Consider the following 27476-nt stretch of genomic DNA (forward strand, 5'->3'; position numbering starts at 1 on the left):
AAAACATTATTAAGAATGTAGAAGAAAAACTAGATAACTGGGAGCTCCAAAAAATCAAACACCTATGCTCATCCAAAGACTTCACCAAAAGAGGAAAAAGACTACCTACAGACTGGGAAAAAGTTTTTAGCTATGACATTTCTGATCAGCGCCTGATCTCTAAAATCTACATGATACTGCAAAAACTCAACTGCAAAAAGACAAATAACCCAATTAAAAAGTGGCCGAAAGATATGAATAGACACTTCACTAAAGAAGACATTCAGGTAGCTAACAGATATATGAGGAAATGTTCACGATCATTAGCCATTAGAGAAATGCAGATCAAAACTACAATGAGATTTCATCTCACTCCAACAAGGCTGGCATTAATCCAAAAAACACAAAATAATAAATGTTGGAGAGGCTGTGGAGAGATTGGAACACTTCTACAGTGCTGCTGGGGATGTCAAATGGTACAATCACTTTGGAAATCGATTTGGTGCTTCCTTAAAAAGCTAGAAATAGAACTGATGTACGATCCAGCAATCCCACTCCTTGGAATATATCCTAGAGAAATAAGAGCCTCTACACCAACAGATATATGCACACCCATGTTTATTGCAGCACTGTTTACAATAGCAAAAAGATGGAAGCAACCAAGGTGCCCATCAACGGATGAATGGATAAATAAATTATGGTATATTCACACAATGGAATACTACTCATCGATAAAGAACAGTGACGAATCTGTGAAACATTTCATAACGTGGAGGAACCTGGGAGGCATTGTGCTGAGTGAAATTTGTCAGCTGCAAAAGGACAAATATTGTATAAAACCACTATTATAAGAACTTGAGAAAAGTTTAAACTGAGAAGAAAACATTCTTTTGTGGTTACGAGATGGGGGAGGGTGGGAGTGGGAGAGGGGTATTCGCTAATTAGATAGTAGATAAGAACTAGTTTAGGTGAAGGGTAAGACAGCACACAATACAGGGGAGGGCACCACAATTGGACTAAACCAAAAGCAAAGATGTTTCCTGAATAAAGGCCAGCGTAGCAGGGACAGGGGTCTGGGGACCATGGTTTCAAGGGACATCTAAGTCAATTGGCATAATAAAATCTATTAAGAAAACATTCTGCATCCCACTTTGAAGAGTGGTATCTGGGGTCTTAAACACTAGCAAGCAGCCATCTAAGATGCATCAATTGGTCTCAAGCCACCTGGATCAAAGGAGAATGAAGAACACCAAGGACACAAGGCGATTATGAGCCCAAGAGACAGAAAGGGCCATATGAACCAGAGACTACATCATCCTGAGACCAGAAGAACTAGATGGTGCCTGGCTACAACCGATGACTGCCCTGATAGGGAACACAACAGAGATCCCCTGAGGGAGCAGGAGAGCAGTGGGAGGCAGACCCCAAATTCTCATAAGACCAGACTTAATGGTCTGACTGAGACTAGAGGGACCCTGGTGGTCATGGCCCCCAGACCTTCTGTTGGCCCAGGACAGGAAACATTCCCCAAGCCAACTCTTCAGACATGGATTGGACTGGACAATGGGTTGGAGAGGGATATTGGTGAGGAGTGAGCTTCTTGGATCAGGTGGACACTTGAGACTATGTTGGCATCTCCTGCCTGAAGGAGAGATGCGAGGGTGGAGGGGTTTAGAAGCTGGCGAAATGGACACAAAAAGAGAGAGTGGAGGGAGAGAGCAGACTGTCTCATTAGGGGGAGAGGAATTGGGAGTGTGTAGCAAGGTATATATGGGTTTTTGTGTGAGAGACTGACTCAATTTGTAAACTTTCACTTAAAGCACAATAAAAATTACTTTTAAAAATTCCATTTAAATTTAACTTTTCAAGAACCTAATGCACAAAGAAAAATATGTAACCTATAGCATTACAGTTACCAAACCTTTTAGAGTTAACCTAACTTCAACCTAGATTTCATTTTCTTGTACTGTCACGTTAACCCAAACACTAATAACTTAAGACAGTGTCATTTATATCCCAAGGAGCACTTTGAGAATAATAATGCGAGCTAACACTCAGTAAGCACTTACTAACTGCTAGACATTATTTCAAGATCTTTACATCCACTAATTTATTGATGAAATAAAGCATTTTACTATCCCCATTACCAATAAAGAAATAGAAGCATGTGGAGGAAATCCAGACAAAATTTTCAAAATTAAGTGAGGGATTGTAGATTTCCTTTGGTTGAGAGGCAGAAATAAATGGCAGCATTACAAGAACTTGGATTGTCTAAGGAGATGTGATGATGGGCTACATAGACGATATAGATGGCATCATCTGAGCCCTCAGTGAAGGCTTTTGGGCTGAACATGGTAGTCAAAGTAATCAAAGATCTTGTTTACCTGGGTTTGGACAAAAATTTAAGTTTTGGCCAATGGAATGTGAGCAGAAGACTTCTGGGTCTTTCTACTAAAATAAATGGATAGGTAAGTCCTTTGTGCCTTCCAACCTGGGGGGCTCATCTTCCAGCACTATATCAGACAATGTTCCACTGCTATTTATAAGGTTTTCACTGGCTAATGCTTTTCAGAAGTAGACTGCCAGGTCTTTCTTTCTAGTTTGTCTTAGTCTGGAAGCTCAGCTGAAACCTGTCCTCCGTGGGTGACCCTGCTGGTATTTGAACACTGGTGGCATAGCTTCCAGCATCACAGCAACACACAAGCCCCCACAGTACGACAAACCGAACGTCGAGCAGCTAAAGCAAAAGGAAGAATTGATAAAGTAAAAGAACTGAACAGAAGATTTCAAAGGGCGGCTCGAGAAGACAAAGTAAAGTATCATAATCACATGTGCAAAGAGCTGGAAATGGAAATCCAAAAGGGAAGAACACCCTTGGTGTTTCTCAAGCTGAAAGAACTGAAGAAAAAATTCAAGCCTCAAGTTGCAATAGCGAAGGATTCTATGGAGAAAATATTAAATGACGCAGGAAGCATCAAAAGAAGATGGAAGGAATACACATAGTCCTTATACTAAAAAGAATTAGTCGATAGTCAACCATTTCAAGAGACAGCATATGATCAGGAACCGATGGTACTGAAGGAAGAAGTCCAAGCTGCTCTGAAGGCATTAGTGAAAAAGAAGACTCCAGGAATTGATGGAATATCAACTGAGATGTTTCAACAAATGGATGCAGTGCTGGAGGTGCTCACTCGTCTATGCCAAGAAATGTGGAAGACAGCTTCCTGGCCAACTGACTGGAAGAGAGCCATATTTATGCCTGTTCCCAAGAAAGGTGATCCAACCAAATGTGGAAATTATAGAACAATATCATTAATATCACACGCAAGCAAAATTTTGCTGAAGATCATTCAAAAGCTGCTGCAGCAGTATGTCGACAGGGAACTGCCAGAAATTCAGGCTGGTTTCAGAAGAGGACGTGGAACCAGGGATATCATTGCTGATGTCAGATGGATCCTGGCTGAAAGCAGAGAATTCCAGAAGGATGTTTACCTGTGCTTTATTGACTATGCAAAGGCATTCGACTGTGTGGATCGTAACAAATTATGGATAACATTGCGAAGAATGGGGATTCCAGAACACTTAATTGTGCTCATGAGGAACCTTTACATAGATTAAGAGGCAGTTGTTCGGACAGAACAAGGGGGTACTGACTGGTTTAAAGTCAGGAAAGGTGTGCGTCAGGGTTGCATGCTTTCACCATACCTATTCCGTCTGTATGCTGAGCAAATAATACGAGAAGCTGGACTATATGAAGAACAGGGCGTCAGGACCGCAGGAAGACTCATTAACACCCTGCGTTATGCAGATGACACAACCTTGCTTGCTGAAAGTGAAGAGGACCTGAAGCACTTACTAATGAAAATCAAAGCCTTCAGTATGGATTGCACCTCAACATAAAGAAAACAAAAATCCTCACAACTGGACCAATGAGCAACATCATGATAAATGGAGAAAAGATTGAACTTGTCAAGGATTTCATTTTACTTGGATCCGCAATCAACAGCCATGTAAGCAGCAGTCAAGAAATCAACAGATGCATTGCATTGGGTAAATCTGCTGCAAAGGACCTCTTTAAAGTGTTGAAGAGCAAAGATGTCTCCTTGAAGACCAAGGTGCGCCTGACCCAAGCCATGGTATTTTCAATCCTATCATATGCCCGTGAAAGCTGGACAATGAATAAGGAAGACTGAAGAAGAATTGATGCCTTTGAATTGTGGTGTTGGCGAAGAATATTGAATATACCACGGACTGCCAGAAGAACGAATAAATCTGTCTTGGAAGAAGTACAACCAGAATGCTCCTTAGAAGCAAGGATGGTGAGACTGCATCTTACATACTTTGGACATGTTGTCAGGAGGGATTAGTCCCTGGAGAAGGACATCATGCTTGGCAGAGTACAGGGTCAGCGGAAAAGAGGAAGACCCTCAACGAGGTGGATTGACACAGTGGCTGCAACAGTGGGCTCAAGCATAACAACGATTGTAAGGATGGCACAGGACCGGGCAGTGTCTCATTCTGTTGTGCATGGGATTGCTATGAGTCGGAACCAACTTGAAGGCACCTAACAACAACTACAAGTCCTTTGTCCATTTTGCCCATTGCCACTGGTTAGGAGACAAGGAGAATCAGATCAACCTCCTTGGACCCAGTGATGGAAACCAAGCATCGTGAAAGGCAGACTCTTCCTACCACTTCTGGATTGTTAGGTGAAAGAGAAATATTATTTGGTTTAAGGCATGATACTTTAGGATCTCTTTGTTACAACGGCTTAGGCTCTAAATAATCCATTAGATATGAAGTTTTTATGGCCCCTAGAAGATTGTATGGGTGCATCAAAGATGGTGTCTGGTTAAAAGACCAGGGCAGTGGTAAGTTTAAAGGAGTGAATCCTCACATTTCTTGTTTATCTTTGTGGAGACTGGTTACTTTCCAGAAACATCCTCTCTTTTTTCCTTCAAACAGAAAAGATTGAAAATAACCCTTCAGAACTACAAACAAAGATTTATAAACTTTATATGCCTGTAATGCCAGTCATGCCAGTAATCTTCAAGAAAGGTCCCTGGATAGCAAAAGTGGTTTGCATGTAACTGCTAGCCTAAAGGTTGGCAGTTTGAACCCACCCTGGAAGAAAAGGCCTGGTGATCTGTGTCCATTAAGATTATAGCCAAGAAAACCCTATGAAGCAGTTCTCTGCAACACATGGGGTCGCCAAGAGTCAGAATTAAATCGACAGCAACTAACGACAACAATGATCTTCAAGAATTTATTTTGTGGAGCTAAATCCCAAGCTACCAAAGCACCATCTTGATTGTCACCACGCTGAAAATAGCACAGTCATTTGTAGTATACTTTCGCATATTCACATGAGGCTTTCTCATTCACAAAAAAGGACATTTCAAAAGCAGCCAAAATCAGGCAAAACCTAAGCAGCAGAGGAGGGGGAATATCAAGAGGGGTGAGCAACACTAGATCTCAGAAGTCATTAGTAAAGTATACCTCCTGGAATTTAGAGGCTTGCCTTGAAAATCGAAAGCTACATCCCATGTTTATACCAGCCAGATTTTAAGAAAGAAGTAGAACAAAATAAGATCTTCAAAGAAATGAAGACAAATTTCAAAGAACGATAAAGGAGATTGGACATTTCAGAAATTAAAGTTAAGGACATAGATTATGGAAATGAGAAATGTAAACAGGGAAGCTTAAGAATGATTAAGAAAGATTAGAGAGGAAATACTCAATGAAGGAAGTAAACAAATCATTGGCGTTCCTAAAGAAGAAAATCAAAATAATGGATTGAATGTACATATATCAGAAGATTGACTCCAAACAGTCAGCGCTGACATATAGTCCCACAATATCATTGAACTTTAAGGATGAAGAATCGAATGGGCAGCCAAGGCAAAAGTCATTTTCATGGGAGGGGGATCTTAGTGACTCTAGAATTTTCCACGGCCACATTTAGTGATGCAGGAAAGTGGAGAAGTTACTACAAATATTTTTCAAGTATAAAGAACTCAGGCACATAAAAATTCTAGGAATGTTGTTCCTAAGAGTCTTTATTGAAGAATGACTAGAGGACAAACATCAGCAAACCAACACAGGACTGGAAAAAGTTTAGCAAAAAGGCTGTGACTAAAATAAAAGGAGAGCTTAGGGTGATAGACTAGAATGTTAAACACATATGTGCTGGCAGTATAGAGATGATAGGGGAAAATGTGGAAGAAAGGGGAAATATGGGTTAGAGAGCAAGTTCTTGGCTACTTTATACTTAGGAGTCAAAGAGTGTTATTTTCACTGATTTGTGAGTGAATGTAGAACATAAATTATACTACCTCTGAAATGGATTTCCTGACCTCCACGAATGACTCTGCAGGAGAAAAGACCTGACGATCTGATCCTGTAAAGGTTATAGCCTAGGACACCTTATGTGGGCACTTCTACTCTGTCCTATGGGGTTGCTATGAGTCAAAATCAACTTGGTGGCCTACAACAACAAAGTTCTAGAATAGAATCCCTGGGTGGCACAAACAGTTGAGAACTTCACTACTAACTGAAAGGTTGGACTTTCAAACTCACCCAGAGGAGCCTTGGAAGAATGTCCTGGTGATCTGCTTCCAAAAGGTCACAGCCTTGAAAACCCAATCGAGCAATTCTACTCACTACAGGTGGGGTTGCCACTCTGAGTCAGAATCGACTTGTTTGATTGTGGTTTGGCTTATTAGCAACAAATATTTAGATTTAATTATAAACATTTAGGTTTTGGTGCACACCATTGTTTTTTGAATATTTTGTTTTACTTTTCTTTGAATTCTCCATTCTGATTCATTGTTTATTTGCTGGATTGCTTTCTCTAGGAATTAAGTTTTATAAAGGCCGGTGAACTTCTGAGGTGCTGCAAATCTGAAAAATATCTTTCTTTTACTGTCACAAACAAAACATAGTTTGGTTGGGTGTAGAAGTCAAAGATCATAGCCCTTTTTCTCCAGAACTCTATAAAGATGTTTTCCTGCTTTCCACTACTCCATGATTCTGTTTATCATCTGTAGGTTTTTTCCTATTTGGATGCTTGCAAGGTCTTGTGTTTCCTTGTTCCTTGAATTCAGAAATTTAAGTAAGATAGATCTAGGCATGGCTGTTTACGTCACAATTCACTTTGTCACTTGGTGTGCCATTTTGATCTGAAGATTTACGTGTTTTTATAAAGTATTTTAAAAGTTATTTCTTTGATTATTACTTGTTTATTATTTATCCTCAACTTACTCTTTTCTTTCTAGAATTTTTTAAAGCAGATATCATTTATGGATCTATTTTCTGTATTTATTTATTTATCATTGTGGTGAAAATATACACACCAAAACATTCAACGATGCAACCATTTCCACAATTATAATTCAGTGACGTTGATCACATTTTTCATATTATGCCAGAACATTACTATTCTTTTCCAAAATATTCTACCACCATTAACATAAACTCACTGCCTGCCAAACCAAAACTCCTCCTTTTCCCCTCCCTCCCACTCCTGGTGACCATTAATTATCTTTGGTTTCTATAAATTTGCTTATTTCATGTAAGTGAGGTCATACAGTATTTGTCCTTTTGTGACAAATTTCAAGGATCATCCAAGTTGGGGCCATATGTTTTTCTCTCTCTTGGATTTTTTTTTTTGCTTTGCATTTTAAGAAAATCACTCACGATGATTTTCAAAATCATTATTTTAATTTTCAGCAATTTAAAAAGTAGCATTCTCTTATTGTTTTCCAGATGAATACCTTCTTTACTCTCCCTGAGGCCATTAGCTACGCGTTATTATTTTTTTTAAGTTCTCTTCTCACCAGTGGATGCATCTAGTAAGCTGTCAGGTGGTTGTGGATCACTGCCCTGGTGTATCGGGCTCACTGGGGTGGTTTCTGAGGCCTAGTTGTCAGGAGAAGAAGGTTCACTATAAAGTAGTAAGCCAGAGTTTGAAGGAAAAAACAACCAGCCTTGAAACCTGGTTCCTGCTATTCTTCTTTTAACTGTGGGTACTCAAAGATAAAATAACAGCTCATTTTTTGGATGCATCAACATGCAAAGGCTTAACGGTTCCTAAGGCAGGGTCTGTTCTCCCCTGCCACCCAACATGGAGGAGAGAGTTCCCACGGTGCTCCTTCTACCTGGGGCAGTAGGAGGAGCAATCAGGCAGCTGAAGGAGAAAACTCTCTAAGCATTTGGGGTATGATGTTGGTCTAGCCTTGTGGAATGTGTTCATTGTTTCATCGTGGGGTACTCACATTGCTTTAGTGTGCAAGCTTGCTGGATTGTAGGGCTATGTCAACAAGCAGGTGTGTCACTGGGAGCCAATGTTATGACCATACTTGGGGCTATGTTGAATGGCACCCTTGTCTCTTTGCCTCTGGGTGAAAATTCGAGCTTAAACAGAGGAAGTTCTGGGTTCACTGCCTTATCCTATGGAAGTAGGGGATGCTACCCAGCTTTGGTGACTTCAGCTGCTGCCAACAAGATTCTGCTCTAATTTCAGCATGAGCATGAACCTGGCCAAAGTCCTCCAAAAGCCCCGCCTTTCTGCTGAAGCCTGTTGGGGAGTGGGGCCCTCTACTGTCCCCAAATCTGTCCCTTCATTCCACTCTACCAAATTCCTCAATTTACTGTGGTAATAATGGGCAGTTTTGATTCCCAAGTTTGTATATCCTCACCCAAAATGGGTACCTTGCAGGAAGATAGCATTTTAGCAGTCTTTAACATAGATGTGGCCTGATTTACAAGGAAAGAAAGGTTGTGGAAGGGTTGGGAGTGTGAAATGGGTCAGTAGAGCAGTAAAAAGAGAAATGTGATGAAACCCATAAGGATGAGATCTGGTAAATGGGACACATATAAAGAAGGGTCATCAGTATTTGGAGATAAAAAAAAATATGTAGAAAATATTTTAATGATGCTGGGAATAATAATAATACTTATATTCTATAAGCCATAGTGTTGAAAAATATCGGTCAAATCATACACATTAAGCACTTAGGAAAAAAACTTAGGAGAAGGCAAAAAAAGGATGTCTAAAAATAAGATTAGTGATCGTAGGTTGATTCAAACTTAAACAACAAGGATAGGAGGCTTAGCAGAAAAATATACGTTTTCAGGCAAAATCCAATTCGGCCCTTCTCCATTTCTGCCAATAAAACTGAGCTCTATGTGTCTGCTTTTCTTGTTAGGTTGACTAATAAAATTCCGGAGCCCAGATTTTAAAAATGTAAGTCTTCATAACCAACATAAGGAATTATGGAAAGAGATGGAGGGAGGTCTTCTCAACCCCATGGCTGTGGAAGTGAGAAAACATTCTGTATCATAAACCTAATATACAGAAAGTGATGTGACAAAAGTATTAACCTGGGAAAATTTGTAAGGAGATAAGTCTCAATCTCCTGTAAAATATGGAGATTTATGTGCATATTTATAACCATTACCCATTTATTCTGTTCTCTGTTAACATAAATTTATGCTTGGAAGAGTAAGTTGAACAAAGGGGTCTTGTAATACTCCTTGTCACAGATTGAATTGTGTCTCCCAAAGATATATGTCAACTTGGCTAGGCCGTGATTCCCAGTATTGTGTGATTGTCCTCCATTTTATGATCTGATGAAATTTTCCTACGTGTTGTAAATCCTAATCTCTGCCTTGGTTAATAAGGCAAGATTAGGTTATGTTAAAGAGGATTAGGGTGGGATGCAGCAACCTTACTCAGGTCACAGCCCTGATCCGATATAAAGGGAGTTTCCCTGGGGCGTAGCCTGCATCGCCAATCTCTGGTCAACCAGTGAGCTGACATATAAATGAGTGAATATATTGCAACATGAAGAGTGTTAGGATCCTAAGGATACTCCAGGATCATTAGGCAGGAAGAACTAGCCAAGTTTGGGATGAAGTGCTCCTTCCAGAGGAAATATCATGGAAGCAGGAGTTAGCCAGGTGAGGGAGCAAGAGAGCCAAGGCATTAGTCCCATAAAAAAAAAATGCGTCCCATATAGAAGGAAAAACCTGTGCAAAGGTCTAAACTCAGCAAGTTGAAGTAAACAAAAGAAGTTGAGTAGGTCTGAATATGGAATGAGAGAGTTGGGGCAATGGTGAAGCTGGAGAAAGAGGTAGGAGGCTTGAAGAAGTTGCGTTGGAGGCCTCATGAAGAAGAATTGACTTAATTCTAAGGGAAAGAGAAGGACAGTGGATTTTATGAAGGAAAACAACAGAAACATATTTGCAGTTTTGGAAGATTTAGCTATATTACAGAGAATACATTTGGTGGGAACAAGATCAAAAGGAGGCCAAACAGGAGGCTGTTACTCTAGTTCTAGTGATACATGATAGAGATCTGGATTAGAGAGAGTGATAACATTGAGGGTGGGGAGAAATGGACAGGTTGGAAATATTTATAAGGAAGAATTGACAGAGCTAGGAGATAGATGGAGCATATAGATTGAGGAGAGGGCAGCTTTATGGATGACTCCTAGAATTTTGACTTGAGAAAATGAGACAATTAATAGTGTATTTTTTTACAGATAAGGAGCCCTGGGAGTGCGATGGTTAAGTGCTTGGCTGCTAACCAAAAGGATAGGGGTTTAAACCCACCCAGTGGCTCTGTGGGAGAAAGAAATGGTGATCCACTTTCATAAAGATTACAGCCAAGAAAACTCTATGGGGGCAGTTCTACTCCCTCACATGAGTTTGCTATGAGTTGGAATCAACTCGACAGCACCACCACCACCACCAATAACATTTTTAGAGACAGAACATGGAGTAGCAGACACTGGTTTTAGGGAAGAATATGATGTGCTCAGTTTTGGAAGTGTTGAGTTTGAAGTTTGAAGATCTTGACAGACATCCAAGTGGAGATGTTCTTCAGAACTTTGGACAGAGGGACAGAGGTATTCTGATGCTCGAATGAATGAGTTCAGAAGACATTGCTGGGCTGAAGAAGTGTGTTTGAGAGTCATTATGTTATGGATGGTGATTGAAGCCATGGGAGTGGGTGAAGTTCCTGAGGAGAGACCTCTTGTGTTCAGGGCCCACTTTGATACCTGGTGACACTTTGCTCTGAAAACTCACTGCTATTGTGAACTTCTGTCAAAGTTGCTCTTGCCCATGATCATTTCAGGTCCCATAACTTCCCCATCTCTCTCTTCTCTCCCTTTTACCCTGCACCCCTTTTCTACCATTTTTTCCTTCATCTTTTAACTTTTTTTTCTACATAGTGTTCTTTGTGCCTCGCCTCTAGTTTTTTACTTCTCTTTACTTATTACCCTCTGTATGTTCCTCATTCCATCCATTTTCTATGTTTTTACCTCTGGATCTTGTTCTACTATTGAGGGAATCTTCTTTCTCGTTACCTCCCTCTCTGTTCTCTTTATTTCTAGCTCTCTTTCTCTTAATCTTATCTTGATCTTTGGCTGCCCTTAAAATTTTTGCTTTCCTCTTTATTTTCTTCATCTATATGCAGCATCAAGGAAACTTGGTGGCATGGTGGTTAAAACACTTGGCTGCTAACCAAAAGGTCAGTGGTTTGAATGCACCAGCTGCTCTGTAGGAGGAAGATTTAGCAGGTGGTCTGCTTCCGTAAAGTTATAGCCTTGGAAACCCTATGGGGCAGTTCTACTCTGTCCTGTAGGGTGGCTATGAGTTGGAATTGACTCAGAGACAGTGGGTTTGGTTTGGGGATATGCAATGTCATCTCACAAATTACTACTGCTGTCATCACCAAATACCAGCTCTTTTGACATGGAGCACATAGCCAACTCTATTTCCGTTGCCAGTTCACTATGAGCTTTCTATATTGTAAGTCTGCCCATCAGTCATGGGCCTTATTTTCGTGTGTTTCTTGTACAACTTCTGAGAAGTACCTTGAAAATCATCCCTCTTTCCACATAAAATGCCCCAATCTGCTGATATTTGGATTCCATGTCCACTTAGAAAAACTTGAGACTTACACAGCTAACTTTCATTTGGTGACCCAACCTTTCTCCTTACATTGTCCACTCAGTGTCACTCCCTTCTATTCAGGAAGCCAGCTCTTCTTTCTCCTCCTCTATTCATTTGGATTCACGTGCACTGAAGAGAAAACAGAGAAATGCTAGACTACAGATGGTGACCAAGGAACACACCTCAGTGTGGTCATGCTGAACTCCTACGTTCAGAACTCAGGTGAGCTGATCCTGGAGAAAAAAAATGTACCTACTCCAAGGACTATAGCTCAGTTCTACCAAAGATTACCTGTGTCTCTTTTCCTACCTGGTCACACCTCATTCTCCTTATTTCTAATTTTACTGAATATTGTCCTGCTTCTATACCTCTCCTATCCATCCATCCATCCATCCGTCCACCTGTCCGTACGTCCATCCATCCATCTCCTGAAGATATTTGTGCTTTTTTTTTTATTCTGTAACCTTCTGTCTCCCTGACCTCTCTTATCTCCTATGTTGCTTTCTCCTTGTTTCCTCAATGATCCTGTTAATCTCTGTTTCCCTTTATTTCACTATTTATCGTTTTTGAATCTATCCTTCTAGGTATGTTGTATACCATATAAACCAATAATAATAATAAAAACCCGTTCAAACCCGTTACCGTCAAGTCGATTCCAACTCATAGCAACCCTATAGCTGGCTCCATTTCTCATTTCTACCCTCTCTGTTTCTTCGTGGTTTTCTTTTCCCTCTCTACTGACACACACACACACACATATTGTTGTTAAATAAGTCTTCTTGCATTCAGCATTGGTGCACTCCCCAGTGACTCTTGTGAATATACCAGGTCCCTTGAATCTCTCCTCTTTGAACTCTGATCACCTGACACAGCTCTTATCCTCCTGTTTGTTACATACCACAGTCACCCCCACTGAGACACCTGGGTTGCAAGGCCCTTTAGTTTTTTGCTACTTTAGTTCTTTGACCCTTCCACATTTGCGCATCTACTTCCTTGTCCATAAAATAGAGATAGTAAAGTTAGCCTGGCTAAGTCTTAAGAATTTTGCAACGACAAAACAAAATTTTATTTGCCAAAGCACTTTGAAATATCACAATATGACCCAATTACATGGTGAAGGCCACCTGTTAAAAATTATATTAAGGAGGTGGGGCCAAGATGGCGGACTAGGTAGACGCTACCTCGGATCCCTCTTGCAACAAAGACTCGGAAAAACAAGTGAATCCATCACATACATAACAATCTACGAACCCTGAACAACAAACACAGATTTAAAGAGTTGACCTGAATGACAGAGACGGAGAACGAACAAATATGGGGAAGCAGCAACTTTTTTCGGAGCTTGGAGCCAGCGTCCCAGTCAGGTAACCTTGGCGCCGGGCTGAGGACTGGGCCCAGGAGAGCTGAACACAAAATCTTGTGACAGCGCAAACAAGGGTCACAGCCCTACCCCTCTGAACTGACCCCGGGAGGAGGCCCAGCCGATCTGCGTGGGCGGCGTGGCAATGCAGCTGGTGGGAGAAGTCCCCGGGAGGCAGTGACTGGTTTTGGAGCCAGGAATGCAGTGTCCCAGCCGGGGAACCTTGGCGTTGGGCTTTGGACTGGGCGCAGGGGAGCTGAACACAGCATCCGCTCATGGCTCAAACACAGGGTGCAGCCCTGCTCCCCTAAAGTGACCCTGGGAGGGGGCCCAGCCGGTCCGCCGGGCGGCGTGGCAATGCGGCTGGCAGGACGAGAAGTCCCTGGGAGGCAGTGATTGGTATTGGAGCTGGGAGTGCAGCGTCCCAGCAGGGGAACCTTGACGCTGGGCTTTGGACTGGCAGCAGAGGATCTGACCGCGGCTTTAGCGGGCCAGACCCTCAGGGGCAATCTCCACACAGCCAGCAAACATAGGCGACAGATAAAATCGTCATCCCAAGCAAGATAAGCAACTTTGGCTATGTTCCAGGGTGCTACCCTGCTGTTTTTCTGAATCCCCTCCCCACTTCCCAGGCGGCTTCATTAACATTGGAATTTCCTGAGCCAGAGGGAGAACAGCTCCGGCTCCGCAGCGGCTTTGCTTTTCCCTTTTTTTTTTTTTGGTCTTTTCCTAACCCATTCTTCCGGCCTGAGAGAAGCAACCACAAAAAACCCAGAGACCTATAGACCTATATCCCTCATGAACATAGATGGAAAAATCCTCAACAAAATTCTAGCCAATAGAATCCAACAACACATCAAAAAAATAATTCACCATGATCAAGTGGGATTTATACCAGGTATGCAAGGCTGGTTTAATATCAGAAAAACCATTAATATAATCCATCACATAAATAAAACAAAAGATAAAAACCACATGATCTTATCAATTGATGCAGAAAAGGCATTTGACAAAGTCCAACACCCATTTATGATAAAAACTCTTACCAAAATAGGAATTGAAGGAAAATTCCTCAACATAATAAAGGGCATTTTTTTTTTATGCAAAGCCAACAGCCAATATCACTCTAAATGGAGAGAACCTGAAAGCATTTCCCTTGAGAACGGGAACCAGACAAGGATGCCCTTTATCACCGCTCTTATTCAACATCATACTTGAAGTCCTAGCCAGGGCAATTAGGCTAGACAAAGAAATAAAGGGCATCCGGATTGGCAAGAAGGAAGTAAAGTTATCACTATTTGCAGATGACATGATCTTATACACAGAAAACCCCAACGAATCCTCCAGAAAACTACTGAAACTAATAGAAGAGTTTGGCAGAGTCTCAGGTTATAAGATAAACATACAAAAATCACTTGGATTCCTCTACATCAACAAAAAGAACATCAAAGAGGAAATAACCAAATCAATACCATTCACAGTAGCCCCCAAGAAGATAAAATACTTAGGAATAAATCTTACCAAGGATGTAAAAGACCTATACAAAGAAAACTACAAAGCTCTACTACAAGAAATTCAAAAGGACATACTTAAGTGGAAAAACATACCTTGCTCATGGATAGAAAGACTTAACATAGTAAAAATGTCTATTCTACCAAAAGCCATCTATACATATAACGCACTTCCGATCCAAATACCAATGCAATATTTTAAGGGGATAGAGAAACAAATCACCAACTTCATATGGAAGGGAAAGAAGCCCCGGATAAGCAAAGCATTACTGAAAAAGAAGAAGAAAGTGGGAGGCCTCACTCTACCTGATTTCAGAACCTATTTTACAGCCACAGTAGTCAAAACAGCCTGGTACTGGTACAATAACAGGCACATAGACCAATAGAACAGAATTGAGAACCCAGATATAAATCCATCCACGTATGAGCAGCTGATATTTGACAAAGGCCCAGTGTCAGTTAATTGGGGAAAAGATAGTCTTTCTAGCAAATGGTGCTGGCATAACTGGATATCCATTTGCAAAAGAATGAAACAGGACCCATACCTCACACCATGCACAAAAACTAACTCCAAGTGGATCAAAGACCTAAACATAAAGACTAAAACGATAAAGATCATGGAAGAAAAAATAGGGACAACCTTAGGAGCCCTAATACAAGGCATAAACAGAATACAAAACATTACCAAAAATGACGAAGAGAAACCAGATAACTGGGAGCTCCTAAAAATCAAACACCTATGCTCATCTAAAGACTTCACCAAAAGAGTAAAAAGACCACCTACAGACTGGGAAAGAATTTTCAGCTATGACATCTCTGACCAGCTCCTGATCTCTAAAATCTATATGATTCTGTCAAAACTCAACCACAAAAAGAAAAACAACCCAATCAAGAAGTGGGCAAAGGATATGAACACACATTTCACTAAAGAAGATATTCAGGCAGCCAACAGATACATGAGAAAATGCTCTCGATCATTAGCCATTAGAGAAATGCAAATTAAAACTACGATGAGATTCCATCTCACTCCAACAAGGCTGGCATTAATCCAAAAAACACAAAATAATAAATGTTGGAGAGGCTGCGGAGAGATTGGAACTCTTATACACTGCTGGTGGGAATGTAAAATGGTACAACCACTTTGGAAATCTATCTGGCGTTATCTTAAACAGTTAGAAATAGAACTACCATACAACCCAGAAATCCCACTCCTCGGAATATACCCTAGAGATACAAGAGCCTTCACACAAACAGATATATGCACACCCATGTTTATTGCAGCTCTGTTTACAATAGCAAAAAGCTGGAAGCAACCAAGGTGTCTATCAACAGATGAATGGGTAAATAAATTGCGGTATATTCACACAATGGAATACTACGCATTGATAAAGAACAGTGACGAATCTGTGAAACATTTCAAAACATGGAGGAACCTGGAAGGCATTATGCTGAGTGAAATTAGTCAGAGGCAAAAGGACAAATATTGTATAAGACCACTATTATAAGATCTTGAGAAATAGTAAAAACTGAGAAGAACACATACTTTTGTGGTTACGAAGGTGGGAGGGAGGGAGGGAGGGAGGGAGAGGGTTTTTTATTGATTAATCAGTAGATAAGAACTGCTTTGGGTGAAGGGAAAGACAACACTCAATACATGGAAGGTCAGCTCAATTGGACTGGACCAAAAGCAAAGAAGTTTCCGGGATAAAATGAATGCTTCAAAGGTCAGCGGAGCAGGGGCGGGGGTCTGGGGAACATGGTTTGAGGGGACTTCTAAGTCAATTGGCAAAATAATTCTATTATGAAAACATTCTGCATCCCACTTTGAAATGTGGTGTCTGAAGTCTTAAATGCTAACAAGCGGCCATCTAAGATGCATCAATTGGTCTCAACCCACCTGGAGCAAAGGAAAATGAAGAACACCAAGGTCACATGACAACTAAGAGCCCAAGAGACAGAAAGGGCCACATGAACCAGAGACCTACATCATCCTGAGACCAGAAGAACTATTTGGTGCCTGGCCACAATCGATGACTGCCCTGACAGGGAGCACAACAGAGAACCCCTGAGGGAGCAGGAGATCAGTGGGAGGCAGACCCCAAATTCTCATAAAAAGACCATACTTAATGGTCTGACTGAGACTAGAGGAATCCCGGTGGCAATGCTCCCCAGACCTTCTGTTGGCCCAGGACAGGAACCGTCCCCGAAGACAACTCATCAGACATGAAAGGGACTGGTCAGCGGCGGGGGAGAGAGATGCTGATGAAGAGTGAGCTAATTAAATCAGGTGGACACTTGAGAGTGTGTTGGCAACTCTTGTCTGGAGGGGGGATGGGAGGATAGAGAGAGAGGGAAGCTGGCAAAATTGTCACGAAAGGAGAGACTGAAAGGGCTGACTCAATAGGGGGAGAGCAAGTGGGAGTAGGGAGTAAGATGTATGTAAACTTATATGTGACAGACCGATTGGATTTGTAAACGTTCACTTGAAGCTTAATAAAAGTTAATTAAAAAAAAAAAAAAAAACAAACCCAGAGACCAAAAATCCTTCCCTAATTGGACTAAAAACACAGAACCAGCTCCAGACAAGCATATATGATCCAAATCTCGGGCTTTCATCCTTACAGAGAACAAGGTGGCGGTTATAATCCAAAGGCAGTTCTGATAGGGATCTGACTGCATTTTTTTTTAGCGGATTTACTGGAAAAACAAGTTTCCCAGGTCTGATAGCTCCGCTTATTCAACAGAGTCCTAACTGACCCACAACAGGGAACTGAGGGCTGAAGCTCCCCCCAGACCACCTAGCCTCTTGCCTTAGGGGTCTAAGGAGGGTGACACCTACCAATCAGTAGAGGTACTTACATTGGAGGCCTAAGGTACAGCTGCAGAGCCCTCCCACCAAGGTGCTATAGGAATAGAGACACACCTACCTCACTGACACTTGGCGGAAGCCTGTCAGCATCCTGCCCCCCCTGGAGTGTGAACCCCAGCTGCTAATAGAATCTGGTGCACACAACTATTGCCACTACTTCTCGAGGTGGATAAGTGTTAGGGTGCAGCACACACTGATGACCCCAAATCAGATTCTACTCAAGAATAGTGAATAGACTCAGGCATATATATCTGGCAACAGCCCAAACCAGCTGGTAATAAATAGGTCATAAGTAAGTAAGTCAAGGGCTACAACAAACAAGACAGCACAACCTAGTAGCCCATTCACGTATATTGAAAGAAAACAAAACAAGATAAGACTCAGTGAGCAATTATAGAATAAACCACTACTATATTTTTTTTTATATCTTAGTGATGGCTCGGAGACAGCAGTCTATATCAAACCACATAAAGAAGCAGACCATGACAGCTTCTACAACCCCCAAACAAAAGAATCAAAATCTTTCCCAAATGAAGATACAATCCTGGAATTATCAGATACAGAATATAAAAAACTAATTTACAGAATGCTTCAAGACATCAGGGATGACCTCAGAAATGAAATAAGGCAAACCGCAGAAAAAGCCAAGGAACACACTGATAAAACAGTTGAAGAACTCAAAAAGATTATTCAAGAACATAGTGGAAAAATTAATAAGTTGCAAGAATCCATAGAGAGACAGCATGCAGAGATCCAAAAGATTAACAATAAAATTACAGAATTAGACAACGCAATAGGAAGTCAGAGGAGCAGACTCGTGCAATTAGAATGCAGAGTGGGAAATCTGGAGGACCAGGGAATTAACACCAACATAGCTGAAAAAAAATCAGATAAAAGAATTAAAAAAAAATGAAGAAACCCTAAGAATCATGTGGGACTCTATCAAGAAGGATAACTTGTGTGTGATTGGAGTCCCAGAACAGGGAGGGAGGACAGAAAACACAGACAAAATAGCTGAAGATCTGCTGACAGAAAACTTCCCTGACATCATGAAAGACGAAAGGATATCTATCCAAGATGCTCATCAAACCCCATTTAAGATTGATCCAAAAAGAAAAACACCAAGACATATTATCATCAAACTTGCCAAAACCAAAGATAAAGAGAAAATTTTAAAAGCAGCCAGGGAGAAAAGAAAGGTCTCGTTCAAGGGAGAATCAATAAGAATAAGTTCAGACTACTCAGCAGAAACCATGCAGGCGAGAAGGCAATGGGATGACGTATACAGAGTGCTGAAGGAGAAAAACTGCCAGCCAAGGATCATATATCCAGCAAAACTCTCTCTGAAATATGAAGGGGACATTAAGATATTTACAGATAAACACAAGCTTAGAGAATTTGCAAAAACCAAACCAAAGCTACAAGAAATACTAAAGGAAAGTGTTTGGTCAGAAAACCAATAATATCAGATACCATCACAACACAAGGTCACAAAACAGAACATCCTGATATCAACTCAAATAGGGAAATCACAAAAACAAATTAAAATTAATTAAAAAAAAAAGCTCATAACAGGGAATCATTGAAGTCAATAGGTAAAAGATCACAATAATCAAAAAGAGGGACTAAATACAGGTGGCATAGAACTGCCACATGGAGAGTGATACAAGGCGATATAGGACAATACAAGTTAGGTTTTTACTTAGAAAAATAGGGGTAAATATTAAGGTAACCACAAAGAGGTATAACAACTCCATAACTCAAAATAAAAGCCAAGAAAAACGTAACGACTCAACAAACATAAAGTCAAATACTAAGAAAATGAGGATCTCACAATTTACAAAGAAAAACGTCACAGCACAAAAAAGTACGTGGAAAAATGAAATTGTCAACAACACACATAAAAAGGCATCAAAATGACAACACTAAACACTTATTTATCTATAATTACGCTGAATGTAAATGGACTAAATGCACCAATAAAGAGACAGAGAGTCTCGGACTGGATAAAGAAACATGATCCGTCTATATGCTGCCTACAAGAGACACACCTTAGACTTAGAGACACAAACAAACTAAAACTCAAAGGATGGAAAAAAATATATCAAGCAAACAATAAGGAAAAAAGAAGAGGAGTAGCAATATTAATTTCTGACAAAATAGACTTTAAAGTTAAATCCACCACAAAGGATTAAGAAGGACACTACATAATGATAAAAGGGACAATTGATCAGGAAGATATAACCATATTAAATATTTATGCACCCAATGACAGGGCTGCAAGATACATAAATCAAATTTTAACAGAACTGAAAAGTGAGATAGACACCTCCACAATTATACTAGGAGACTTCAACACACCACTTTCGGAGAAGGACAGGACATCCAGTAAGAAGCACAATAGACACACGGAAGACCTAATTACAACAATCAACCAACTTGACCTCATTGACTTATACAGAACTCTCCACCCAACTGCTGCAAAGTATACTTTTTTTTCTAGCGCACATGGAACATTCTCTAGAATAGATCACATATTAGGTCATAAAACAAACCTTTGCAGAATCCAAAACATCGAAATATTACAAAGCATCTTCTCAGACCACAAGGCAATAAAACTAGAAATTAATAACAGAAAAACTAGGGAAAAGAAATCAAATACTTGGAAACTGAACAATACCCTCCTGAAAAAAGACTGGGGAATACGGAAATTCATAGAATGCAACGACAATGAAAATACTTCCTATCAAAACCTCTGGGACACAGCAAAAGCAGTGCTCAGAGGCCAATTTATATTGATAAATGCACACATACAAAAAGAAGAAAGAGCCAAAAGCAGAGAACTGTCCCTACAACTTGAACAAATAGAAAGTGAGCAACAAAAGAATCCATCAGGCACCAGAAGAAAACAAATAATAAAAATTAGAGCTGAACTAAATGAATTAGAGAACAGAAAAACAATTGAAAGAATTAACAAAGCCAAAAGCTGGTTCTTTGAAAAAATTAACAAAATTGATAAACCAGTGGCTAGACTGACTAAAGAAAAACAGGAAAGGAAACAAATAACCCGAATAAGAAATGAGAAGGGCCACATCACAACAGACCCAACTGAAATTAAAAGAATCATATTGGATTATTACGAAAAACTGTACTCTAACAAATTTGCAAACCTAGAAGAAATGGATGAATTCCTGGAAAAACACTACCTACCTAAACTAACACATTCAGAAGTAGAACAACTAAATAGACCCATCACAAAAAAAGAGATTGAAACAGTAATCCAAAAACTCCCAACGAAAAAAAAGCCCTGGCCCGGACGGCTTCACTGCAGAGTTCTACCAAACTTTCAGAGAAGAGTTAACACCACTACTTCTGAAGGTATTCCAAAGCATAGAAAATGACGGAATACTACCCAACTCATTCTATGAAGCCACCATCTTCCTGATACCAAAACCAGGTAAAGACATCGCAAAAAAAGAAAATTACAGACCTATGTCCCTCATGAACATAGATGCAAAAATCCTCAACAAAATTCTAGCCAATAGAATTCGACAACATACCAAAAAAATAATTCACCACGACCAAGTGGGATTTATACCAGGTATGCAAGGCTGGTTTAATATCAGAAAAACCATTAATGTAATCCACCATATTAATAAAACAAAAGACAAAAACCACATGATCTTATCAATTGACGCAGAAAAGGCATTTGACAAAGTCCAACACCCATTTATGATAAAAACTCTCACCAAAATAGGAATTGAAGGAAAATTCCTCAACATAATAAAGGGCATCTATGCAAAGCCAACAGCCAACATCACTCTAAATGGAGAGAGCCTGAAAGCATTTCCCTTGAGAACGGGAACCAGACAAGGATGCCCTTTATCACTGCTCTTATTCAACATTGTGCTAGAGGTCCTAGCCAGAGCAATTAGGCTAGACAAAGAAATAAAGGGCATCCGGATTGGCAAAGAGGAAGTAAAGTTATCTCTGTTGGCAGATGACATGATCTTATACACAGAAAACCCCAACGAATCCTCCAGAAAACTACTGAAACTAATAGAAGAGTTTGGCAGAGTCTCAGGTTATAAGATAAACATACAAAAATCACTTGGATTCCTCTACATCAACAAAAAGAACACCGAAGAGGAAATAACCAAATCAATACCATTCACAGTAGCCCCCAAGAAGATAAAATACTTAGGAATAAATCTTACCAAGGATGTAAAAGACCTATACAAAGAAAACTACAAAGCTCTACTACAAGAAATTCAAAAGGACATACTTAAGTGGAAAAACATACCTTGCTCATGGATAGGAAGACTTAACATAGTAAAAATGTCTATTCTACCAAAAGCCATCTATACATATAACGCACTTCCGATCCAAATTCCAATGTCATATTTTAAGGGGATAGAGAAACAAATCACCAACTTCATATGGAAGGGAAAGAAGCCCCGGATAAGCAAAGCATTACTGAAAAAGAAGAAGAAAGTGGGAGGCCTCACTCTACCTGATTTCAGAACCTATTTTACAGCCACAGTAGTCAAAACAGCCTGGTACTGGTACAACAACAGGCACATAGACCAATGGAACAGAATTGAGAACCCAGATATAAATCCATCCACGTATGAGCAGCTGATATTTGACAAAGGCCCAGTGTCAGTTAATTGGGGAAAAGATAGTCTTTTTAACAAATGGTGCTGGCATAACTGGATACCGATTTGCAAAAAAATGAAACAGGACCCATACCTCACACCATGCACAAAAACTAACTCCAAGTGGATCAAAGACCTAAACATAAAGACTAAAACGATAAAGATCATGGAAGAAAAAATAGGGACAACCTTAGGAGCCCTAATACAAGGCATAAACAGAATACAAAACATTACCAAAAATGACGAAGAGAAACCAGATAACTGGGAGCTCCTAAAAATCAAACACCTATGCTCATCTAAAGACTTCACCAAAAGAGTAAAAAGACCACCTACAGACTGGGAAAGAATTTTCAGCTACGACATCTCTGACCAGCTCCTGATCTCTAAAATCTATATGATTCTGTCAAAACTCAACCACAAAAAGAAAAACAACCCAATCAAGAAGTGGGCAAAGGATATGAACACACATTTCACTAAAGAAGATATTCAGGCAGCCAACAGATACATGAGAAAATGCTCTCGATCATTAGCCATTAGAGAAATGCAAATTAAAACTACGATGAGATTCCATCTCACTCCAACAAGGCTGTCATTAATCAAAAAACACAAAATAATAAATGTTGGAGAGGCTGCGGAGAGATTGGAACTCTTATACACTGCTGGTGGGAATGTAAAATGGTACAACCACTTTGGAAATCTATCTGGCGTTATCTTAAACAGTTAGAAATAGAACTACCATACAACCCAGAAATCCCACTCCTCGGAATATACCCTAGAGATACAAGAGCCTTCACACAAACAGATATATGCACACCCATGTTTATTGCAGCTCTGTTTACAATAGCAAAAAGCTGGAAGCAACCAAGGTGTCCATCAACAGATGAATGGGTAAATAAATTGCGGTATATTCACACAATGGAATACTACGCATCGATAAAGAACAGTGACGAATCTGTGAAACATTTCAAAACATGGAGGAACCTGGAAGGCATTATGCTGAGTGAAATTAGTCAGAGGCAAAAGGACAAATATTGTATAAGACCGCTATTATAAGATCTTGAGAAATAGTATAAACTGAGAAGAACACATCCTTTTGTGGTTACGAGGGGCGGAGGGAGGGAGGGTGGGAGAGGGTTATTTACTGATTAGTTAGTAGATAAGAGCTACTTTAGGTGAAGGGAAGGACAATACTCAGTACACAGAAGGTCAGCTCAAATGGACTGGACCAAAAGCAAAGAAGTTTCCGGGATAAGCTGAATGCTTCAAAGGTCAGCGAAGCAAGGGTGGGGGTTTGGGGACTATGGCTTAAGAGGACTTCTAAGACAATTGGCAAAATAATACTATTATGAAAACATTCTGCATCCTACTTTGAAATGTGGCATCTGGGGTCTTAAATGCTAACAAGCGGCCATCTAAGATGTATCAATTGGTCTCAACCCACCTGGGTCAAAGGAGAATGAAGAACACCAACGTCACACGACAACTATGAGCCCAAGAGACAGAAAGGGCCACATGAACCAGAGACCTACATCATCCTGAGACCAGAAGAACTAGATGGTGCCCGGCCACAACTGATGACTGCCCTGATAGGGAGCACAACAGAGAACCCCTGAGGGAGCAGGAGAACAGTGGAATGCAGACCCCAAATTCTCATAAAAAGACCAGACTTAATGGTCTGACTGAGACTAGAGGAATCCCGGCGGCCATGGTCCCCAGACCTTCTGTTGGCCCAGGACAGGAACCATTCCCGAAGACAACTCATCAGACATGGAAGGGACTGGACAATGGGTTGGAGAGAGATGTTGATGAAGAGTGAGCTACTTGTATCAGGTGGACACTTGAGACTGTGTTGGCATCTCCTGTCTGGAGGGGCGATGGGAGGGTAGAGAGGGTGTTGGCATCTCCTGTCTGGAGGGGAGATGGGAGGGTAGAGAGGGTTAGAAACTGGCAAAATTGTTACGAAAGGAGAGACCGGAAGGGCTGACTCATTAGGGGGAGAGTAAGTGGGAGTATGAAGTAAGGTGTATATAAGCTTATATATGACAGACTGACTTGATTTGTAAACGTTCACTTAAAGCTCAATAAAAATTATTAAAAAAAAATTATATTAAAGTTTGAGGATGGTTGATTTGAAGCTTTTATTTCTGACTATTTTTACATAACAGGAACAGTTATCTTTTGAGGTTTTTACAATTTTGTGACCAAATGACATTAGCATCAACCAACATATCATTCTAGAAATCTAAGACGGCACAAACAGTCTGCAATTGGCTGCTAACCTAAAGGTTGGTAGTTTGAACCCACCTAGTGGCTCCATGTGAGAAAAGACCAGCTGAACTGCTTCTGTCAAGATTACAACGAAGAAAACCCTATGAAGCAGATCAACTGTGTAACACATGGGGCTGCCATGAGTCAGGGGACAGCTCGATAACAGCTGACAAGAAGATCTTAGGGTTAATAGACATGGCCCACCCACTGCCGTCGAGTCGATTCCGACTCATAGCAACCCTATAGGACAGAGTAGAACTGCCCTGTAGAGTTTCCAAATCCTGATGGATTTGAACTGAACAGACCTGGCAGTAGGTATTAAAAAAGGTGCGGACATTTTGTAACTTACTCCCCCCACAATGGCAACATATATAATTACATACACTTAACCAACAGAACTCATCCTGTTAACGAGTTTCTAATAATTTCCTGCCTCCACCCAGTTCCTAAAATGACATAGAAAGGTCAATGCTGAGAAGGAGTTCCTAGGATTAACCGGATGCAGGGCAGTTAAGGTGTTCAGAGCAAAGTACATTTGGAAACAGTAGATTTTAATCCAGACTCCTGACATCCTGCTGGCCAAGGCTTGGCATCCTAATCTTCTTTACCTGACCCGTTACTTGAGTCTTCCTGGAGCTCTTCTCCATTACTCAGTTCTACAGAGTCATCACTAATGCCTGCAGAAAGAGAGAAAATTCTTTAATGGTTTCGGCCTGTGTCCCAGGAACCAATCCAGCCAGGATATTGTTTAGAAGGAAAGTGAGAAAAGAGAAGCTGGTGTAGGAGTAGGCATGTCCCCACCAACAGGTCACCCTTCAGCTTCATCTGACCTGTCGGATAAATTTGCTCCAGGTACCATCCCCATGGCAGGGGCTGGGGACAGTCACCCCCTGGGCAACGGCACCATAGTGGGCATTCCCATTAGTCACTCTCCACTTCCTTACACATCTTACTGTTTTGCACGTGTTTGCACACACATCTACTTCTGCCTGCTTCTCACCCCGAGGGAGTGTGGAAGCAACATTTGAAAGATGTCAGAGCCTCCACCCATCGGGCCCTCAGTGATTGTGTGGAGCAAGGCACCCCCCTCCACGTCAGGAACTACGTTATCCCATTTACTTGGGTGGGGAGTAAGCCTGTATTGCCTCTGTGCCAGTAAGCATAGGCTACACCAATTAGCCCAACCCACCTAATTCAAAATCTGTAATGTGAATCATCTAAGATCCTGCAAGTATATTTTTTATTGTAAGGATATAAAAAATCTGAAAGAAATTTTTGTAGCAAAAAAGAGAAAAAAGGCATTTATTTGTTACATCAAGAATTTTTAACTGCTCTCACGTCTTATTCTGGAGCGTTTCTCACAGATAGGCTTGTTTCCGATCTGGCCAGAATCTAGAAAGTAAAGGAAAACAAAACCAGTAATCATAACTAAAAGAGGTATAAATCTTACAATTACTCATGAGGCAGACAGGGTTAAGATCAGAAAGGTGTTTATGGTCATTTCTGTCTCTTCCCACCTAAAGGAAGAGAACACTACTGAACAGAACCCAAACTCGCTGTCTTCTAGCCCCAGCTGCTAATAGTTCTGAAAACGAAATTTTTTTTTTTTTTTCTAGGTTTGCAGCTAATGAATTTGGCAGCAAATGTGAACTTGAGCTGACAGGAGTCCGTGTAAAATCTTTACTGCAGTTGGTGTGAATAGTCACACAAATATAGTATATTTGAAGTTGGGATTCTTAGATTCTGCTGGAGTGTTCTGTAATATATACGATCTAAACCACATTCACTTTCTAAAATAAAACCTTTCGAATTCTGGAATAGACCTGCCCTCAAAAGCTTCAAATAAAGGACTGTGAATCTTTGCCTAGAGGTTAGTCCTGCTTCTTCCTGTGCTTTTTCCTACGTGACGTGGAAGAGATCATGAAAAGTTTACATGCTGGAGTTGCCCTATTTGTGAAACAGGGGGAATACCACTTATCTTGCCAACTTTTTAAAGGTGTTGTAAAGATAGAAGGAGATTGTATTTGCAAAGATATTTGAAAATATCACTCTATAGGCCAACGTCATGTCGTGGGTCATGTGTCAAAAGCTATAGATTGAAGTTGATGGTAATAGCCTGAAGCCTATCTTTCTGTCAATAATTAGAGAGTAATGAGCAGGGTCTTCTGCGTTTTGAGCAAGTGTGCACCAAGGTCAAGCAATAGCAGACTACCCTGCTTTCTCCGCTCTCTGCAGAACAGGGGGTGGCCGGGGATGGAGGTCACTGTATGTAGATCTACTACTTGGGGGTTAATGGTTCTGATGGTGTGTGGTAAAAAAGACTCAGTCGTTCATCTAAAGCCTTCTTCTCAAATCTGAATTTATGATTTCTTTCTTTGCATTTTCCAAAATGGCCAGATGAGGTCAATGCACAGACCGGGTTCTTGGGGTGAACTAGACCATTCATGGCCTGTAGATATACTCAGGGTGAAACGCGTCAGGAAACCCCAGCTCTGAACGTGGACCCTGACATCCTAGAGCCCAGGGCTGCCAGTCTTCTCCCTCCTCACCAGGTCCACTTCTGACTGCTGAGTGACAGGTTTTCCAGGGCTCTTCATCTTCACTGGATTCTGAAAAGTTGATGAGTCTTGCCACTGCAGAAAGGAGCAAAGGTACGTGGGAGGTCTCAGTGTATGACAAAGGAACCAAGACAGAAGGAAATCCTCCAAAAAGACAACTAGGAAAAAAACTTGGAAAGCTCTGAAATTTGAGACAAAACTATCTCTGTCCTCAAACCTCCATGTTCATGTAACCTATAGGTTAATATTTTATCCTGCACTATCTCTTGAGTCCACCACCCGTCTGTCAGTTTGTTGTACTATGGTGAC

General features: G+C 40.7%; 1 protein-coding gene across 10 annotated transcripts in view; it reads right to left on the reverse strand.

The window, feature by feature from the left end:
• The window catches only part of SP100 (SP100 nuclear antigen), a 96161-nt gene that overhangs the window by 34597 nt on the left and 34088 nt on the right, over window positions 1–27476 (reverse strand). For 9 of the 10 annotated variants that reach the window (XM_023557777.2, XM_023557776.2, XM_023557770.2 and 6 more), the window contains 3 exons: window positions 27159–27242; window positions 25948–26001; window positions 25218–25286 (listed from right to left, as the gene is read on the reverse strand). In XM_023557777.2, coding sequence (XP_023413545.1) covers window positions 25218–25286; window positions 25948–26001; window positions 27159–27242 — 207 coding nt within the window. The remainder of the gene's footprint in view (window positions 1–25217; window positions 25287–25947; window positions 26002–27158; window positions 27243–27476) is intronic. The other variant, XM_023557772.2, reaches the window with a different exon arrangement.

This window comes from Loxodonta africana, chromosome 6 (assembly GCF_030014295.1).
Source record: "Loxodonta africana isolate mLoxAfr1 chromosome 6, mLoxAfr1.hap2, whole genome shotgun sequence".
Taxonomy (NCBI): Eukaryota; Metazoa; Chordata; class Mammalia; order Proboscidea; family Elephantidae; genus Loxodonta; species Loxodonta africana.